This window comes from Arvicanthis niloticus, chromosome 2, assembly GCF_011762505.2.
Source record: "Arvicanthis niloticus isolate mArvNil1 chromosome 2, mArvNil1.pat.X, whole genome shotgun sequence".
Classification (NCBI taxonomy): domain Eukaryota; kingdom Metazoa; phylum Chordata; class Mammalia; order Rodentia; family Muridae; genus Arvicanthis; species Arvicanthis niloticus.
In genome coordinates, this window is record NC_047659.1 from 8869225 (window position 1) to 8888639 (window position 19415).

Sequence of the window (19415 nt, forward strand, 5' to 3'; positions counted from 1 at the left end):
AACAGGGGCACCCACATAAAGACTGGCAGTACAAGGTAAGAGAAAGCTGGACAGCCAAACTGCAATTCAAATAATGTGACAATCAGATTATTCTGTGAATGATTTTTCTAAATTTCAGTGATAAATCTGGGCACAAATTTTCAATTGCTTCACAGTATTTCAAGTGACATTTTGTTTTGATACAGAGTCTCTCTGTAGTCCTGGCTGTCCTGGAACTCACTCTGTAGCCAGGCTGGCCTTGAACTCACAAAGATCCATCTGCTTCTGTCTCCTGAGTGCTGGCATTAAAGTCATGGGCCATTATCACCCAGCCACGTGATTGTTCTTTAATAATCCAAATGCCATTTTCTTTCTTAGTTGAATAGTTATTTGGTACTGAGTGCTTCAGTAGGAAAGCCATGCATTTGAGCAAGAAGTAGCGTCTTTTAAAGGACACTTCAACCACAGCTACGAATGCTTTTCCATCTGTGTTCTGCGAACAGCATTGCATACGGTAAAGCATTTTATATAAAGGTGCCGATAGTGTGAGTGCTGTGATGAGTGGGCCCCGTTAGAAATGTGGCCTGGTAGTGGGACAATGACGACTAGGGGATTAGAGGGTGAACTTTCACAGGTGTGTGGTAGTTTCTCAGACTTTTGAGGTCTGATAACCTGGACAAATTTTGCCTGACTTCGAGTTTTATGAGGACACATGCCTCACCTGTGAAAGGATTTATACTAGTACAAACATACACGAATGCACGAGTTCACCTGGCATACTCTGCTGTTTCTTCAACCTCCTATCCCAAAGGACCATTCATGGCTTGCTTTCTCGATACTTCTTCCCAGGTTCACCTAGTCGGGCCTTTCCCAAGTGATGAGGATGTAACGCACCCGTCACCTTGATTTCTAGGAGCGAGCCAAAAGTTTCTCCCCGAATAAGGCTCAAAGAAGTAATCCAACTCCGGTTCTGGGAAACTCCAACCCGTAGTTTTCTCCTGTCTCTGAATCTCCTGCGGTCTTGCTCCTAGAGCAGTGAAGACATCGGCTGACCGGACTCCACCGGCTCCCAGGAGGCGGGGCTAGCTCTCTGTAGCTATGGGAGCTGGAGGCTTGGGCCTCAGCGAGCAGCCTATGGGCGCCGGGACTACAGGTCCCAGCATTCCTGCTGGCAGCACCGACCGCTGCTAGCCGTCGGCTCTCGCGCTTATTGGCCAATTGTATGGTGGTGAGGGGGAACTCGCTGGTTATCAAAGGCCAATAATAAAGCAGAAGGGGCGGGCGCTTCCTTATCGCTCACCTTGAGCTCAGAAGAGCTACCTTTAAAAGGTCGTACGGAGCCGGGCTGTAGCAGGCAGTGAGGCTGGAACCCGAAGGTGTGGCTGTGTGTAGGAGAGCGGCGCCGGTGGCCTATCGGACCTCGCTCGGGGGATTTCGGCGTCGCTGGGGGCGGGACCGGGGGCGGGGCCTGGCCTCGTTGTGGCGCGGCTCGTAATCCATCATGGCGGCCTCGGGGCTCGGTGTCTAACCCTGAGAGGCGCCGGAGCTGGAACCGGGTGCCGGGTCCTGCGGCTGAGAAGCCCTTCAGCGGCACAACCCTCACTGGCTGGAGAACCTGGGTTCCTCGGCAGAGCCGGGCATGTGACTGCTCAGCGACGGCGGCAGAGTCCAGGACCGGAGGAGGGGTGTCCCTGGTAGAGACCCCTGGGCTCGGGGCAGCTAAGGCTCCGGGCCTCCTCCCCTGTGGCTGCCTCTCGGTTCCGGACCGCGGGAGTACTTCGTCCCTCTTAGCCCTGATCTGGCTCTGGGACACCCAGAGTGATCTCAGTTTCTCCCTACCTGGGACACTCTGTTTCCTGAGGAGGAGCGTCCCCCCGAGTAAGCCGCCCGCGCCCTGCTTGGGGAAGTCTTTCTCACCCCCCAGGCCGCCCTCCGCTCGATTTCAACCCCAAGTTTGCCACGGAGCCCCTCATTCAAATCATCTCTCTGCTGTCAAGAGATCTCCGGGGGTCCTTCCAGATTGCTTCCGCCGGCCTCCGATGTCCTGACTTCTTCCAATGTCACCTACAGCCCCATTGGTCTCAGTGCAGCCCAAAACTTTAATGCAAAGGAAAAGTCTGGATTGGTTTCACAGGCCTTTTAAAAAACGGACTTAAAAGTTGCTGGTCATGCATTCCATCTCGGCAGAGTGGAGAGCAAGCTCTGTGTGACCCGTGTCATTTTCCGGAGACCAGGGCAGGGAAGCGAGAGTGGCAGGAAATTTGTTACAAGATGAAGAGACAGAGATAGGGGATTGGTTGACTTCCACAGGAAAGATTGCAGAGAACATAAAAGAAGCTCAACCTTTCCATCGTGCTGGGGAGTTGAAATGACTTTCAGTACTGTTGGCCCTTTTCTGACTTCCCTGTAAATATTTTTATCTAAAGTTTTTCTCTTGCAAAGAAGGTGTTTCTCAGCCTGCAGCATAGACTTAGATTCAAAAACTTTTATGTAGCATTGTGGTTACATGACTTCAAACTTGGAAAACCTTGGAAAAGAATTCCAGACTCCTGTTTACACGTGTGAACCGCAAACCTAGCTTTCCTTTCTCATGCAAGTTGTCTGTCTGTGATCCACCCAAGTTACTGACCCAAGTCGGTGGTGTGAGGTTCTGGGTATATACTGTTGCCTGTTAACCCCCATTCTGGAAGATCTTGAACCCTCTTCTGGAAAGGGGCGCCTATTATTGCTTTATGGGGCAGCAGCCTGGAAAAGTTCTTGGGGACCAAAGAAGGCCTAGTTTGCCCGCCCTGCATTTTATCAAAGGGGCAGGGAAGAGGGACTCATCGAGGCATGGGGGCCCACACTGCAATGTCTTTGTGGAACACGGTGAGTGCTTTCCAGGTTTCTGGTCATTGTTTTTCCTTAAGCATCAAAGAAGTTTCTGAAACAATACTTGCGTCAATTCCTTCTGGGTCTCCCTAGCATTTTTCTTGCTACTATAGTAGCAAAATTGGTAAAACAGTTCTTTGTATAAGAAAATTGTGAATGTATTCAGTCAGCTTGAGTTGCTGTTTGTTGCCTGAGTCCGTTTCTGGTTCACTGTTGACAAGGGACAAGCCCTTTAACTGTTTGGGGCCAGCATTTCGTGGGGGAGGGGTTGCACTGAAGTGATTCTGAGGCATCCCTAGGTCTTGCTGTGGGCTCTCACCTGAGGCTGGGATGCTACCACCTGTGTGTGGATGGCTTTTATTGCTTACATCTTCAAAGTGGTTTGTGCACACAAAGGTCAGGAACAACCTAGTCGACAGGCTACCTTTTGACCTTCTCAATAGCGAGCTGTACTCGAAACTTCTTGCTTTGGAGCTAGGTGGGAAAAGTTGAGTGTGGACGCAGTGTGCCTCCTAAACTGAGAGGGGCTGTGTCACTTTCTCTGAGGAACAGCCCCATCCTTGCTGACGGTGCTTTGGTCACCTTCCTGCTTAGTCGCCTTTGCTGCCTTTTTTAATGAACCTATTTGGTTCATAAGGCCGACAGCACATGTTGTGCTGTTGACTAACAGTTGAGGGCAGGTTAAACTAATGCGGCAGACGCCAGCCAGGAGCCAGTTAGATAGGGTCCTGGTTGTACTGTGGCAGCCTGATAGTTCTCAAACTGTGTACTTAATATTGAAATAGCAGTTGAGCCCTCATACAGTAGCCATACAGAAGCAAATATAGCTTATACAAGGGTCTTGTATGCTTTGAAATTCAGTCATAAGTATTTAACAACAGTTATTACAGTGAACGTTTATTTGATAATTGAAGTTTTCTTTTTGTAAGGTTTATTTTGTTTTATGAGTGTTTTGCGCGCATGCGTGTGTCTGTGTGTGTGTGTGTTTGCGTGGGTACCACATTTGTATCTGGTACCATAAGGTCATAAGAGGATGTTGGATGCCTGGAACTGGAGTTACAAATAGTTATAAGCCATTTGTGTGGATGCTGGGAACTGAACCTGGGTCCTCTGTAAGAGCAACACATGTTCTTAACTACAGAACCCTCTCTCCAGTACCTCTTTTTGTTGATGATGTTAGTTTTTCCTTTTTATCTTTTATTTTCTTTTACTTGTAATTATTTTAAAAAATATAGCCAGGCAGTGGTGGCACACGCCTTTAATCCCAGCACTTGGGAGGCAGAGGCAGGCGGATTTCTGAGTTCAAGGCCAGCCTGGTCTACAGAGTGAATTCCAGGACAGCCAGGACTACACAGAGAAACCCTGTCTCGAAAAACCAAGAAAAAAAAAATTTATGTGTATGTATTTTGTCTGCATGTATGTCTGTGCACCGCATGTGTACAAGAGCCTGCAGAGGCCAGAAGAGGGCACTGAAAACCCTGGAACTAGAGCTACAGGTGGTTGTGAGCTGCCATGTGGGTTGCTGGGAATCGAACCCTGGTCCTTTAGAAGAGCAGCCAGTGCTCTTAATCACTAAGCTGTTTCTCTAGCTTCTTTTAGTTATTTTTAATTATGTGTATGTGCACATAAGTGCAGGTGCCTGTGGAGGCCAGAGACATCAGCTCCTCCCTGCAGCTGCAAGAGCGGGCATGCTTTTTCTTTTCTTATACACAACTATTTCAACTCAAGTAAGTGTGGGCACCTGGTTCTCTACACTTTTCCCTCTACCTTGAATCAGTTGTTTTTACATTGTTGGAGTCAGACAACAGTGGCGATTTGTTAAGGTCCTTCAAATTCACAACTTAAAACATTGTTATCTGCTGAGTATGATGTAACTTCAGGTAGTGAAAGTCTGTGGGGACTTTCAGAGAGTTTTGGCTAAACTAAAATACACCTAGCTACCCAGGAAAATCACATCTAGGAATCTTGGCCTAGGTATCTCTGATACTCTTCAGGGGCTCAGAGGAGAGACAGGGTCTTGTGTAGCTTAGGCAGGCCTCTGACTCAGTGTGAAGTTTAAGCAGGCCTGTAACTCAGTGTGTAGCAAAGAATGACCTTGACCTTTTGACCTGTCTGATCCTCTTGTCTCCTCCTCCCAAGTGTTGAAATTGTAGGTGTTTCCAACCTGCCTTCATTCTTTTGTGTATGTGTATAAAAAAGTAAACTAATTATTGTTATTGGGGGAGGGAAATGTGTGTCTGGGATGTGTGTGTGTGTGTGTGTGTGTGTGTAGGTCAGAGGACAGATACTATGGGAAGTCCGTTGTCTCCTTCTACCCGTGCTTGGGGTCCAGGAACCAACTCAGTTTGTCAAGCTTGCATGGCAAGCTTCTTCAACCCATCTTGCCAACCTATGCACATATCCTTTTGATACTCTGAGGTCTAATAGGACTACATATAAACCTTTAGCTGTGTACTGAAGTGAGGTGGTATCCCCAGTAACAACACTGGAGCAGTTGTTTGCATGGTGACCTGAACTAGCTACTTTTTAATTTTTCTTTATTGGACTACCATTTTTACTTGAAACTTCAACTGATAGATTGTAGTTATTCATACTAAAATTTGTCTTTCCTTTTGAGGAAAATTGCTGGTTTTAGAGAATTTATATTGCTATTGTGCTGTTCATACCAGGTGAGGTCAGGGAACCAGTGTTTTCTAAGGGATCAGTAGATCATATATGATACAAGGTCATGGGTGGTGGGGGGGGGAGGTGACTTTAGACTGCAATGTGGACCAGGTAGACCAGGCTGCCTCGAACTCAAAGATCTGACTGTCTCTGCTTCCCAAGTGCTGGGATTAAAAGTGTGTGCTACCACAGCCCGACCCAATTTTAGTTTCTAAGGTGTGTGGTATTTGAGATGAGTAATATAAACTAAAAGTCTTTGGGCAATCATTGATTTTCTAAAAGTGTAAAGAGGCCTGAGATAAAAAGTACAAAATTTGATTAGTGTGGTGGTACACACTTTTTTTTCTTAATTAATTAATTAATTAATTATTTAACTAACTAATGCTTGGTACCTTAGAAGGTCAGAAGGGGGCATTGAATCAGATCTTGGAAGTGGAGTTATGAACAGTTATGAAGCACTGTGTGGTGCTGGGATCAGACTTGGCCCTCTGTGAGAGCAAGTGCTCTTAACCTCTGAGCTGTCTCCAGCCTTGAAATCTTGTTTAGTAAGAATCCTATTACATGGACTGAACAAGCTGGTATCTGCTCATGAGGAGTTGCTGAGTTCTCAGGAGGATTGTTTCTTCTTTTCTCTGGATCCCGGGATTTTATACAGTTAGCAATATTCTAGGGTGTCTTTTCCAGTGAGGTCACTTCCATTTCCTTCTTTTTTACTTATCGCAAAATACTCATTAAAAAGAACCAATTCAATTGTACAGTTCGGTGCCATTACCTATTCACAGCATTGTACCACTACCATTACGCGTTCTAGAACTTTTAACATAGCGAATATGGAGCCACATACTCATTAAAACAATGCCAGGCCCTGGAGAGATGCTTAGAGCATTGGAGTTCAGTTCCCAACACCCGCACTGTGGCTCACAGCCATCTGTAAGTCCAGTTCCAGGGCCCAGTGCCTTTGTATACTCTCCAAGAGCGCCGTGTGTGGTGCAGACAGACGTGCAGGAAAAACAGTATGCACAAAATGAGTCCCATTCCTCTCCTCTGTTGCTGTACTGTCTTCTTGAATTTGCCCATGTCATGTATCTCATAAAAGGTAATGATAAAACCCATGCTTCTGTGCCTGGCACTTTCCAATCAGTCTAGGGTTGTCAAGGTTGTCCCTGCTGTAGCTGGCATCAGGCTTTCCTTTAAATATTTGGTAATATTTCTTGGCATGAATGAATGAATATACTATATTTTTAGTTTGTCGGCTTGATGTCTGACCATGGAGTCACCTCCTCAGTGAAGCTCTGTCCTGGCCATGGAGTATAAATGATGAGCACACTGTGGGCTCTGTTTTGCCAGCACCTTCCCACGGCTTGGAGGAACCTGAGCCTGTTGTATTTCAGCACCCTAGAGTCCTTCCCCTTGTAATACTCCCTTGTTATCCTCATTCTGCTCTGTTCTGTTTTTGAGACAGGTCTCATGAAGCCCAGGCCTTCAACTTCTGATCCTCCTGCCTCCATGTTCCTGATGCTGGGATTACAGATGTGTGTTGTCATGCCTGGTTTATGCTGTGCTGGGTTGGAACCCAGGGCTCCATGAATGCTAGGCAAACACTCTGCCACCTGATCCACATTCACAGTCCTCCCTGGGATCCTCTTAATGTCTGTAGTATATTCCTGATATTGATGATTTGTGTGTTCATCCTGTCTCTTTCTCCCCCTCCCTTCTAGTCCGTTCCTTCCTTCACCTTTAAAGTATGTTTAGCTAGCTTATCTGTTTTATTAATCTTAAAAAGAGACAAACCAACTCTCCTCCCACCCCTGCCCCATATAGTCAAGATTTATTTTAAGGTCTAAAAACATTAAGACTAACTGGGGTCCTCTGGAAGAGCAGCTAGGACTTGTAACTGCTACCACCTCTGCAGCCTCTGGCTGCCTTCTCTGAGACAATGTCTTCATTGACTTAGTTAGCATACTGAAGAGTGTGTTCATGACGGCCATGCTGCTCCTTGACACATCATCTTTATTTTAATGTAGTGTCATTTAGCGATTTTTTTTTGGGGGGGGGGAGTCTGCATGAAAAAGTGTCTACCCAAAGGTCACAAAGAGGTTGTGACACTTTACCTTATATTGCACAGTTTGCCTGGAATGAATTTTAATCTTTATTGATGAAGGGTTTTTGGTTTGTTTGGTTTTTTCTCCTTCCATGTTGACCTCACACTTTGATTGAATAGAGCCTTACCAGGGCTTGAGAGGATGGCTCACTTTGTGCTCAGTTGTGAGGACAAGAATCCATATACTCATCTACCCTGTAAATGCCAGATAGGAGCAGCAGCCCACCTGTAACCCCCATACTCAGGAGGCAGAGATAGGGCATCCCTGGGCCATGGCTAGCTAGACTAGCTGAGTCGTGGAGTTCAGAGTTCAAGTGAGAGACCCTGCCTCAGTGCCTATGGCAGAGAGAGGTAAAGATACCTGGTACCAACCTCTGACCTCTACATGCACAACTGCACAGATGCAGAGAGTGTCACTGACGATACAGTCTGGTATCTGTCTTTGTAGGTCCATCTGGGAACTCTGTGTTTTATTAATTCACTACAGACTTTGTCCCGTTATACCATCTACGTCACCTGTATCCCTGTAGCTTTAAAACAGATCTTAGCATCTGATAGAATAAAGAATCCAGCTTTGTTCTACAGCATTGGCTTCACTTCCATATATATATATATATATATATATATATATATATATATATATATATATACACACACACACACACACACACACACACATTTTAGAGTCAGTTTTATTCATTTCTAGATCCAGTTAAAGATACTCAATGCTTTTTCTCTAGGAATGCATTAAGTGTGTTGATTCCTTTGACCCTGGGTATACTAGAGTAGCATGGAGACTGGAGAGGCCTCCCCCCCTTGGTGGAAAACTCAGCGCCCTGTATGTTGTTGGTTTTCAGCTGCTGCTTCCATGGCCACTTGTTCCTGATCTTTGACTTTTTAAAATGTTCTGGTTTTCTTTAAACTCAATCCGTGGTCCTGCTGATAAAAATCCTGTTTGTATAGTTTCATATATCAAGAAATCCGATCCCCTCTTTTTTTTTTTTTCAGATTAGGTGTTCAGCACATGTGGAATGAGACTTTACTTTGTGTTGGGCACTGTGTGTGTCTGGTATAACAGAGGGAGCACAGGTATCAGCTAGTGGTGGCTCTTTGTGCCCAGGTGACTAGCCTGGGAACCCCCATCTGTCACCTGCTTGGGAAAGTGGTTATTGCCTTGACTGTGTGGGCTGTGTCCCTGAGGTGGGGTCATTGTTAAGCAGAGCACACTTCTGCTTGGTTCAGCAGTGCCTTTGTCTTGGTCTTTTGCTGATCAGTGAATGCTAGTGGCTTAGTCAGACAGCTCCCAGGTTTCCCCTGATGTGGAAATGTGCCTCCACTCCTCCTGCAGCGTGACCTAGCTGTTCATCATTAGATTGTCTCTTCTGACCTTGAAGACAGACCTCTTTCCTGATCTTGCCTCAGCTGCCCAGTGCAGGACTTGGTATGCCGCTGTTCCCAGCGTACTTTTTAAGGATGAGTGAGAACTTCTAAAAATAATTATAACATTGAAATGAAAGGGATTGTTATTTAATGAAAGACTTTGTAGTGTAATGTTTTGTGGTGTTTGATTTTGGTTGGACTTTGGGTATTCTAACTCTCTGGTGATTCGTTTTATGATGTGAAACAAATACATTCTATTTATGCTCTTCTGATGTCTGATTTTATGTGCTTACCAAATTTTATAACTGTAAAATCATGATTTGGTTTTTTTTTTGTTTTGTTTTGTTTTTTTGGTTTTTTTTTTTTGTTTGTTTGTTTTTTTGTTTGTTTTTTCGAGACAGGGTTTCTCTGTATAGTCCTGGCTGTCCTGGAACTCACTCTGTAGACCAGGCTGGCCTCGAACTCAGAAATCCGCCTGCCTCTGCCTCCCAAGTGCTGGGATTAAAGGCGTGCGCCACCACCGCCCGGCTAAAATCATGATTTGTAATTAAAAAGATTATATTGTTTTACAAGCTTTATGGCAGTTTGAAATTTTATTTTAAAACTAAATTGAACTGTTTTGAATAGATAGTTGATTTTCTGACGTAAAGTACAGAATACAGTACAAACGTGTATTCTGAGGTGCTTGTTTCTGCCTCCACCACCCGCCTTTTGTCCCACTTCTCTGCAAAGCTATCTCTGTAGTGCAATGGTAAATCTGCCCAATCTAGGCTTGCAGTTTATAACCATAAATATTGAGTTTTGTTTTCCTTGACCGGACTTATTTGGGTCGGAGATTTACCGCAACAAATCAGCACCCAACTTATTACCTAGAACTCAGCTAACCTGAGATAAAAGTTCATTGCTCCCCAACCCCTGAATATGGCTCGGGCAGCCTTCTAGGCGTGTATTGGAAGCTGAGTGGGTCGCAGGGCCTACAAAGAACCGCAGAGAGGTTCCCTCCCCCAGCCCCCAGACAGAGAGCTACAGCCAGGGTCAGGAGCGGCACCTCCTCAGCCTGCAGCTGGGCTTGATCAGTGCCCTGTAAAAACTTCGAGGAGGGACTGGTGATCCTAGAACACAACTGCCTGCGAGGTAGTTTTCAGGCAGAAACAGTGAACTGAGGGCTCCGGACCAAGTAATTCTTTGATATAAAAAAGACACATAACCTTTTGATACTTAAAGATGACAAAAACAATGAATATCTTTTGGGCTTTATGTGATGATATTTCAAATGGTTTGACAGGAATCGACTTAGGGAACATAGACACCTTATCATTTATTGGTATTGCAGTATTTAGTCTCCTGATTTACTATGTCTTCTCAAAAGACAGGGCCCTACATAAAAAATTCCTTGCCTTGGAAGAGAGATTACAAGTAACACTAGAACTAAAGGGACAGGATTTTATTGGTCAAAATAAGCGACAGCAAGGAGATAGAGATAAAATTTGGAAACAAAGTCTAGAAGATAATTTACTAAAGTTAGCAAATCAAAATAAGGCAGACGCTGCAAGATTACAATTACAACATAAAGAGAAGCTAAGATTATGGAAGCAGGGCTTAGAACAGAAGATACAGGAAATTATAGAGCAGCATGAACATCAGAAAGAGAAACTTACGACTTGGCAACAAGGCTTAGAGGAAACAGTAGAAAAAAAGACACAAGAAATTATAGATCAGAATAAGAAACGGAAAGATGAAAATGAATGTGGGAGACAGGAGCTTGAAAGGACGATAGAACAGAGGATGCAGCAGCTCACAGCTCAGACTGAGCAGCAGAGAGAAAATAATGAGGAATGGAGGCAAGACTTGGAGAATAACCTTGTAAAATTAATCAATCAAAATAAAATGGACAGCAAACTATCAGAGTTACAATATAAGGAAAAATTCAAAATGTTGAGGCAGAACCTTGAACAGAGACTTCAGGAACTCAAGGAACAGGAAGAGCGAAAAAGGAGAGCTATGAAGCGTGGACACAGACCTTAAGGGAGGAATTTAAAATTTCAGTCAAGGAAAATACTCAGAAAGAGACAGAAGAAACTAGAGAAAATCAATCAAGGGTTACTAGAAAACACACTTTAGTCTATCTGGTTAATATACAACAAAGACCTCCAGACTTTGTTTATCCACAGGGTTATGAGGAATTTGAATGGCAACCTGTGGATGTGTTAGATCTGAGAAAATTTAAGGAGTGTCACTAATTTTAGAATGCACTTGCCATTTGTAAAGCAAATCCTGACTTCTTGGGCTATTAAAAATAGAAAAATGCCCCCAAGATTGGAAAGATATGGCAAGAACCTGCCGCAAATTTACAATGGGTTGCATGGTGGGAGAGAGAGGCCACGGAGGAGCCAGAGGTGGAAGGACAACGGAAGAGAAGAACGTGGCCTAGAAAAACCCGCAAGTTGTAAGGGATCTCATAGCTGGGAATAGAGTAGTGCAATGGTAAATCTGTCCAATCTAGGCTTGTAGTTTATAACCATAAATATTGAGTTGTGTTTTCCTTGACCAGACTTATTTGGGTCGGAGATTGACTGCAACGCTGTAGTTCTTTTAAAAAATAGTTACTTATTTATTCTGTATGTGTACATGTGTGCATGTATAGCACATGTGTGGAGATCAAAGAACATCATGTGGGAGTTGGCCCTCTTCTCTCTGGCATTGGCTTCCAAGTCTGGGCAGCAAGCACGGTTAGCTCTAAGCCCACCTTCCTCATTTATTTATATTTAAACTTCTCATTCATTTGTATTTTATGTATGGGGGTGTTTTGCTTGTATCCTTGTGCACCACATGTGTGCAGTGCTGATGGAGACCAGCAGAGAGCATCAGGTTCCCTGGAACTGGAGTTACATCATGTGGGTGCTGGGTACTGAATCCAGGCTCTTTCTGCAAGAGCAGTCAGTGCTTTTAACTGCTCAGCTCTCTCTTCATTCAGCTCCTGTTTTCCTTTTTCTAATGGCTTCATTGTATCCCATCACCTGGAAGTGTCCTTGTCTTTTCTGCACAGTGTTGCAAGAATAACTTTACATATTATTGTGCATGTACTTGGGGTGGTGCAACTGCATCTGTGGGAGACATTGCTGAAATCAGGAGTGCCGGACTATAAGGAGCATATGCACATGCCATTTCTATAGCAGTGGATGGCCACTGATGCCTAGATAGATACTAATATAGATGCTTGCTGGACTGCTAGATACTGTCCTCACAGTTTCATCCATGAAAGTTCTTGTTTAGACTTCTACCACCAGTACAAAGGGGAACAGGGAGGTGGAAGTAGGGGTGGAGGGTGCAGGCAGGGGTCGGAGTCTGTTGCCAAAAGCTTGGCACTAGGCTGCTGTCAGGCTGTGTACTCTTAACTAGTTGTGCAAAAGATAGTGTCTGATGTGGTTTTAGCCAGCAGCTCCCTCTCTGTGCTCCTCCGAGGCCTCTCTGTGTGGTGGACATGCTTCTGGTTGTCTTTGCCCCTCCACTGCCTCACATCCCTTCCTCCAAGGAGCTCCCCCATGTCTAGGTCCAGGGTACTCTCAACCCTGGCTGTCTGAGAATTCTCTCAGAACTATGAAGACTTGCCTTTAGATTCCGTTGCCAGGGACTGGCTTATTTAGTTTGGACAGAGACCCAAGTTTCTCCCAATTTGTGTCTTAATGCGAAGAGCCTCTCGTTACAAAGCTTCTTGCACAGGGGAAGGGCTGTTGCAGTAGGAGGGTGCTCTGACCAAAGGCTGCCCTTGTCTGAACACTGCAGGAGAATCTGCCTCGGAGCCAGCAGGGGAGTCCCTTCACCCTGGGAATGGCTCTGGCTTGTAATGAGTGCATCCTAAACTGATCAAGTCTATCTAGAAAGCAAGGGTTTTTTCCCCTTGTGTTGAGGTTAGCCAGCCTCAGGATAGAACAGGAACCCTGGGAAGGACAAGGAGGGGTGAATGGACAGTGCCCAGTTGCTGAGTTCACTCCTTCTGGACTCTGTACATACCTTCTGAAACAGTTGACTTCAGTTCACCTGGCTGCTCACCAGGTTCCATAAAAGCTGCTGCTAGGTTCCATGCTAGCTCATCAGCGTCTTCTCAACCTTTTGAGAAGAAAAATAGCAGATTCCATTGATTAAATGATGTAGATAGACAGCAATATACATCGATTGCTATTTATAAGAAAACCAATATCCTTTATATTTATAAATATGTAAGCATAAATATACTTAGAGTATTATTTGCATTTATACTGGTCTCACTGTCAGTTGTTTTCTTTTCTTTTCTTTTTTCTTTTCTTTTTTTTTTTTTTTTTTTGTTTTTTTGAGACAGGGTTTCTCTGTGTAGCCCTGGCTGTCCTGAAACTCACTCGGTAGACCAGGCTGGCCTCGAACTCAGAAATCCGCCTGCCTCTGCCTCCCAAGTGCTGGGACTAAAGGCGTGCGCCACCACTGCCCGGCCTGTCAGTTGTTTTCATGCCACTTGTTTCTGTTTTGGAAAACTGACAAATTCTAGTTCATGTAGCTGTGCTTAGCAGTCTCCACTCCACTGTGTCAGCCATATCCCCAGCCTGGAGTTGTCGCTTTCTTAAAGGTTATATGTTACTGACACTGCCTTTTAAAATTACATTTTATTCTTTATTTTTGAGAATTTCATAGAAGTATACTATGAAACATTATTATTACTATCTCGTTAGCCCCCCACCCCCACCCCATTAAATCCCTGACCACATCCATCTGGCCTTTAAGATCTTTATGTAACATGTAAATGTTCTGTTTCTAAAAACCGTTAGTGTGAAAGTCACCAGACCCAACATGCTCATCATTTGTCACATTTTTTTTTTTTGAGACAGGATCACACCATATGTCTTAGTTTTCTATTGTAGTGGTAAACACCATGACTTAAAGCAGCTTGTAGAGGAAAAAGGTTTGTTTGTTTGTTTGGTTTTTTTTAATCTTACGGCTTGTAGTTCATCATGCAGGGAAGTCAGGGCAGGCACTTGGAGACAGGAGCTGGTGCAGAGGCCATGGAGGGGTGCTGCTTACTGGCTTGCTCAGTCTGCTTTCTTGTAGAACCCAGGAGCACCAGCCCAGGGATGTGATAACACCTACAGTAAGCTGGGCCCTGCCACATCAATCATCAGTTAAGAAAATGTGCCACAGGCTTCCCCATAGGTCAAACTGGTGGGGCATTTTCTTAATTAGGTTCTCTCTTCCAAAATGACTCTAGCCTGTGTCAAGTTGACAGAGTACTAGCCAGAATACCTCGTAGCTCTGGCTGGTCTGGAACTCTGTGTAAGCCTTAAACTCAAAGGTCTGCGTGCTGGGTGCTGGGGTTAAAGTTGTTCACTGCTTGAAGTGCACCTTTCTTTACCCACCAGGGAGCTCATCAGCCCTGATTTTTGTATATACATGGGTGTGTGTGTGTGTTTATTAATATATATACACACACACACATTAGTCTTTGGAAGTATAGTAGTATAATACAATATTTAATTGTGTTTAAATATTTAAAATATTTTATTTTATTTTGAGACAGGGTTTCTCTGTGTAGCCTTGGCTATCCTGAAATTCGTTCTGTAGACCAGGCTGGCCTTGAAACTTAGAGATCTAGCTGCCTCTGCTTCCCAAGTGCTGGGACTAAAGGTGTGCACTACCACTGCCTGGTGATACTGTATTTTAAAAGAATTTAAAAATTATTGTTGTGGGGACTGGAGAGATGGCTTAGTGATTAAGAGCGCTTGCTGCTCTTGCAGAGGGCTGGAGTTTGTTTCCCAAGGTCCAAGCTCACAACCACCTAGAGCTCCAGGATCCAACACTCTCTCTTCACTTTCTTAGCCACTTGTACCACATGTGTGATCACATACACAGAGGCACAAACACAGAAATTGAAAATATTAAAAATTATTATTGTGAGGGTTTTGCTTTATTTATTTGTTGAGATGGGGTCTTATTTTGTGTCCCAGGCTGGTCCTGAACTCATAGAGATGGCCTGCCTCAGTCTCCTGAGTGACTGCTCGATTAATGGTGTGTGCTACCAGCCTGGTTTGGGCTTTTTAATCATGTGTTGCAATGGGTGGCACAGTAAGAGCCTGGGCTTTTGTCGTAAAACTGCCATGTATAAACATGGACAAACAAAGTTTAGTAGAGGTGTGACTGGAAGCCAAACCTCAGTCACTCATGCAAACTTAGCTTTTACCCCAACAGGAATAAGAGATAGTTTCTTCTGGAGCAGAACGCGAGTGACCATGGCCTAATGTAATGAATTTAGGCTACCCCTGATACCATGTTCCACTGTGGTAACTTTTGTAAGGTTTTTATACTGATAAACCAAGTCTCAAATCAGGGTATTTATCAAATACATCAGTGGGCTGGCTCATTAGGTAGGTGGGTTACAGCAAAGGCAGGAAATCAGTGTAGATTTCAGATGTTGCTTGTAACATTGGGGTTGATGTACCTGGGAATCTGTTTGTACAGTCCAAAGGATTTACCCAGAGTCACAAGGATGCTGGGCCAGATACCGAGGGACAGTGAGTGGCTGTTCGGGTTCTGTAGATGGCCCAAAAAAGTGACTATGAACCTACACCATTCCAGTTCTCCATAGCTGAAGTCGTAATCAGCCTGGCTTGTACAGAATTCAGAGTGTCTGCACCCCAAGGAGCTGCTCTGTCATTTGGCAGGTGCTACTATGTCTCCCTGCCATAGGGAAGCCAGATTGTGAAGTCAGGCGTCCTTTGAACTCACTTCTGCTGGCCACCTGGGGCATTGTGACTGACTGCAGACACTAGGGACATGAGGTGGGGCACATCTTTGTCGCATTTGTCAGGTGGAAGGGAATGAGGCAAGGTGGGGTCTGTGGCTCCATCCATGGGAAGTGGGAGGGAGAGAGATACAGTAACGTTGGTGAGCCTGAGACCAAATTGTGTGCTCGTGGTGACTCAGGGTTGTTTCTAACCCTGCAGGTTATGGATGGACCTGTAGTGACATGGCAGTTGCTCCTCCTGGAAACTTGAGAGGGAGAGCTTTGCCGTGTAGACCCTGATGTGGAATGCTTCCTCAGGCCTGGGGAGGGCAGGAGCTGTAGAGCTCTTCTGTCTTGGCATGAAGTTAGGCATTCTGGAGATTTCCCCCAAGACTTCCTCATGGGGTCTCTAGGCCCATTTTGCTGGCAGAGGCGGGCGTATCCTCTGACTAGATAGCTGCTTTGCTTTCCCTCCAGGAATGCATTGCTTCTTCAGGATAGCGCTGTCTCATCTCTAAGGCTCTTGCTTACCACGTTTCATTTTCTTCTGGCTTTTTCTCAGTCTCCAAAGGTCTTATTTATGAGCCTGTGTGGAAGTTGAATTTGTGAAGCCCACATTGGGCTCTGATGCATTGTGGGTAGCTTTTGCTCCAGGTGATTTCTGGGTTCTATGAGCTTGTGTGGCTGTCAGCCCAACTCGAAATTGCACAGTGAAGCAAACCTTTAATTTACTGGGTCAGAAGAACTCATCAGGGACTGAAGTCTGACAAATTAAGTGTCTGCTCCAACATGGGCCTTTTTTTCTGTGTTGAAGGGGTGGGTAATTCACCTGGTATCTTCTGGAAACCCATTGATTTAAATGCGTTTCAAGAGGCTAAGGATGCAGCTTGCATGGTAGAGTGAGTGTTCACCTACCCTGAAGCCTTTGGTTCAGTCCTCAGCACCCCATAAATTGGGCACTCCTGTAACCAGAAATTCAAGGTCATCTTTGGTTATATAGCCAAGTTCAAGGGCAACATGGGCTGTGAGACTCTAACTTTGTTTTGTTTTTAAGCTATTTCTAGGAATCAGGGGAAGTTTCTGCCCTGTGCTGCTTTGGAGGTGCTCTCTGTCTCCTTGCTCTGTCTATATCAAAGTGACAAAGCCTCAGTTAGTGTCTAAGGCTAGTGTCCTCCCTCACTAACATGATAAACAGGACAGCTGATTTCTCTGAGATGCACAGAGGATCAGTTTAGGTAGCACAGCTCCTGAGTTTGTATTTGATTATATGAAAGGCTGGCCAGATGCCTTTGGAGAAGTCTCTTAGCTCCAGGGCTCTGATTTGCCATTGCTTGCTCTAATGCAGGAGGGGTGAAGGGGAATAAAGCACACCCAGCTCTCTGTGTGTGCTGCCTCCCTCATGTCTGCTGGGGAGAGGACCAAGAGAAACTGATGCACTCCAGGGGCTGCGGTGATGGAAAGGTGGTTCCATGGTTAAGAGCATGGTCTTGCAGAGGACCTGGTTTTAGTCTCCAGAACCTACACAGCAGCTCACGACCACCTCTAACTTTAGTTCCAGGAGACCTAACACCCTCTTTTGGCCTCCAAGGGCACCAGGCACACATGTGATGCAAATACATATATATATATGCAAAATATACAAACAAAATAAATCAGAGAGAGAGGAAAAGAAGAGAGAGAGATTAACAAGCAACAAGCCCTGGTCCTACATGCTGGGTAATAAGTCATAAGTGACATGTGATTCTTGAGGGTTTTTTTTGTTTTGTTTTGGTTTGGTTTTTTTGGTTTTGGTTTTTCGAGACAGGGTTTCTCTGTGTAGCCCTGGCTGTCCTGGAACTTACTCTGTAGACCAGGCTGGCCTTGAACTCAGAAATCCACCTGCCTCTGCCTCTGCCTCCCAAGTGCTGGGATTAAAGGTGTGCGTCACCACTGCCTGGAGATTATTGAGTTCTGAGTGAGATCCCCAGGGCGTGCAGAGCAGGAAGCAGGCTTGCTTAGATGAGTCTTTCCCACTGCAGCATAGCACTGACTGTCTGTGGATGAAGCAAATTCTTCATTATTCCTAGGGAATCTAAACCCTGGTTTTGGTGGGGGTTGGGGTTGGTAGAATGTAAGTTTTCCTAGTTAACATTCTTTTCCTTTTGAAAAGGCAATAATCAGGAAAATTTAAAATTTAAAAGCAATAATCAGGAAAATTGTGTTTTTGATGAATAAGCAGTGTCTTGAATGCTAACACATTTGTAGCCTTGTGTAATAATCACCTCTGCAGGGTTCAATATGTTCTCATAGATCTGGGTCTGGGAGACACCTCTGGGTAACTTGCTCTGCAAGTCTGAGGACCCCAGTTAAGATCCCAGACTGTGCTGGTAACCAGTGCTGAGGGGTGGGGTGGAGACAGGAGGATGGCCGAGGCTTACTGGCTGCCAACCCAGCTGCTCAGGAGAGTTGCCATCTAAAGGGAATAAGGCAGAGAGTGATAGGACAAGACACTTGGTACACATGAAGTGTACAAGACACACTGTATGTGTGTGCACACTCCCTCACGCCCACCCTCACATTCAAATTGAGTAACCTTTTAAGACTGGCTTTTGAGTTTGTTGCATGTAGCAAGTTTTCTCCTTTTCAATGCTGAGTAATATTCTGTTGCATACATGTTTATTTATCTGTTGTGGACACTGGGTTGTTAGTTGCTGGGACCTTAATGGCTATGAATATAATCATTATAAACTTTTTATGTGAAAGGAAGACACCTTACACCATCTTTCACTTTATCTTTTCTGTTATGTCTCTTGTCTCTCTCTGTTCCTTCCCTCCCTACCTTAATCCCTCCCATCCTCCTTCTCTCTCTCCACCTCTCTCTCTCCAGGTGTAGCCAGGTGCCCTGGCTGTCCTGGAACTCCTCTGAAGACCAGGCTGGCCTCAAACTCAAGGGTCCACCTGGCTCTACCTCCCAAGTATGAGGATCACAGATGTGCTCCTTCCTGTTATGTTTCTTTCTTTCTTTCTTTCTTTCTTTTTAATATTATTTATTTTATATGAGTACACTGTAGCTGTCTTCAAACATACCAGAGGAGGACATTGGATCCCATTACAGATGGTTGTGAGCCACCGTGTGGTTGCTGGGAATTGAACTCAGGACCTCTGGAAGAGCAGTCAGTGCTCTTAACCTCTGAGCCATCTCTCCAGCCCCCTGTTATGTTTCTTTAGAAAGCTTGTTTGAGTTGATAGACTTAGACCCTAAGATAAGAACTGACTGACATACAGTCTTTCAATGAATGACCAAAAAAAAAAAAAAGTCTGCATTGTTCCCGGAACTATGTTTAGCATTAGAGGACTTAGCAGACCAGAATGGGCAGCCACAGCACAGTAGGTGAGTGCTTACAGATGAGCCACTCAGCTCACGGTGGTTGGAAGTGTGTGTGGCTACTCAATTCCAGCGCTAGCTCTGGAGCTGGAGCAGGAGAATTAGAAATTCAAGGTTTTCTTCAGCTACACTGTTTCAAACTACCCTGGGCTATTTGAAACTGTGTCTCCTAACAGAACAACAACAACAAACCAAAAATAGTTAATGGTCTTTTGTGCCATTTGTATGGGATTTGTATCTGGGTAAATAAGTGGGCATTGTTCTTAACTAAATTTCAAAGCATCCATTCTTAAACCGGGCCCTTTTGGGTC

General features: G+C 44.8%; 2 protein-coding genes across 3 annotated transcripts in view; both read left to right on the top strand.

Moving 5' to 3' along the window:
* Nucleotides 1-680: 680 nt before the first annotated feature.
* Nucleotides 681-2619, top strand: LOC143441264 (uncharacterized). Its single transcript, XM_076928475.1, has one exon. The coding sequence runs from the start codon at nucleotides 2037-2039 to the stop codon at nucleotides 2133-2135; it is 99 nt and encodes a 32-aa protein (XP_076784590.1). The 5' UTR covers nucleotides 681-2036; the 3' UTR covers nucleotides 2136-2619.
* Nucleotides 2193-19415, top strand: part of Abl1 (ABL proto-oncogene 1, non-receptor tyrosine kinase) — a 100060-nt gene continuing 82837 nt past the window's right edge. The window contains exon 1 of one of the 2 annotated variants that reach the window (XM_076928473.1): nucleotides 2193-2847. In XM_076928473.1, coding sequence (XP_076784588.1) covers nucleotides 2712-2847 — 136 coding nt within the window. In that variant the 5' untranslated portion in view covers nucleotides 2193-2711. The remainder of the gene's footprint in view (nucleotides 2848-19415) is intronic. The other variant, XM_034494037.2, reaches the window with a different exon arrangement.

Bases quoted from the DNA above. Each gene is read 5' to 3' on its own strand.
- LOC143441264 (XM_076928475.1), top strand. From the start codon at position 2,037: ATGTCACCTACAGCCCCATTGGTCTCAGTGCAGCCCAAAACTTTAATG.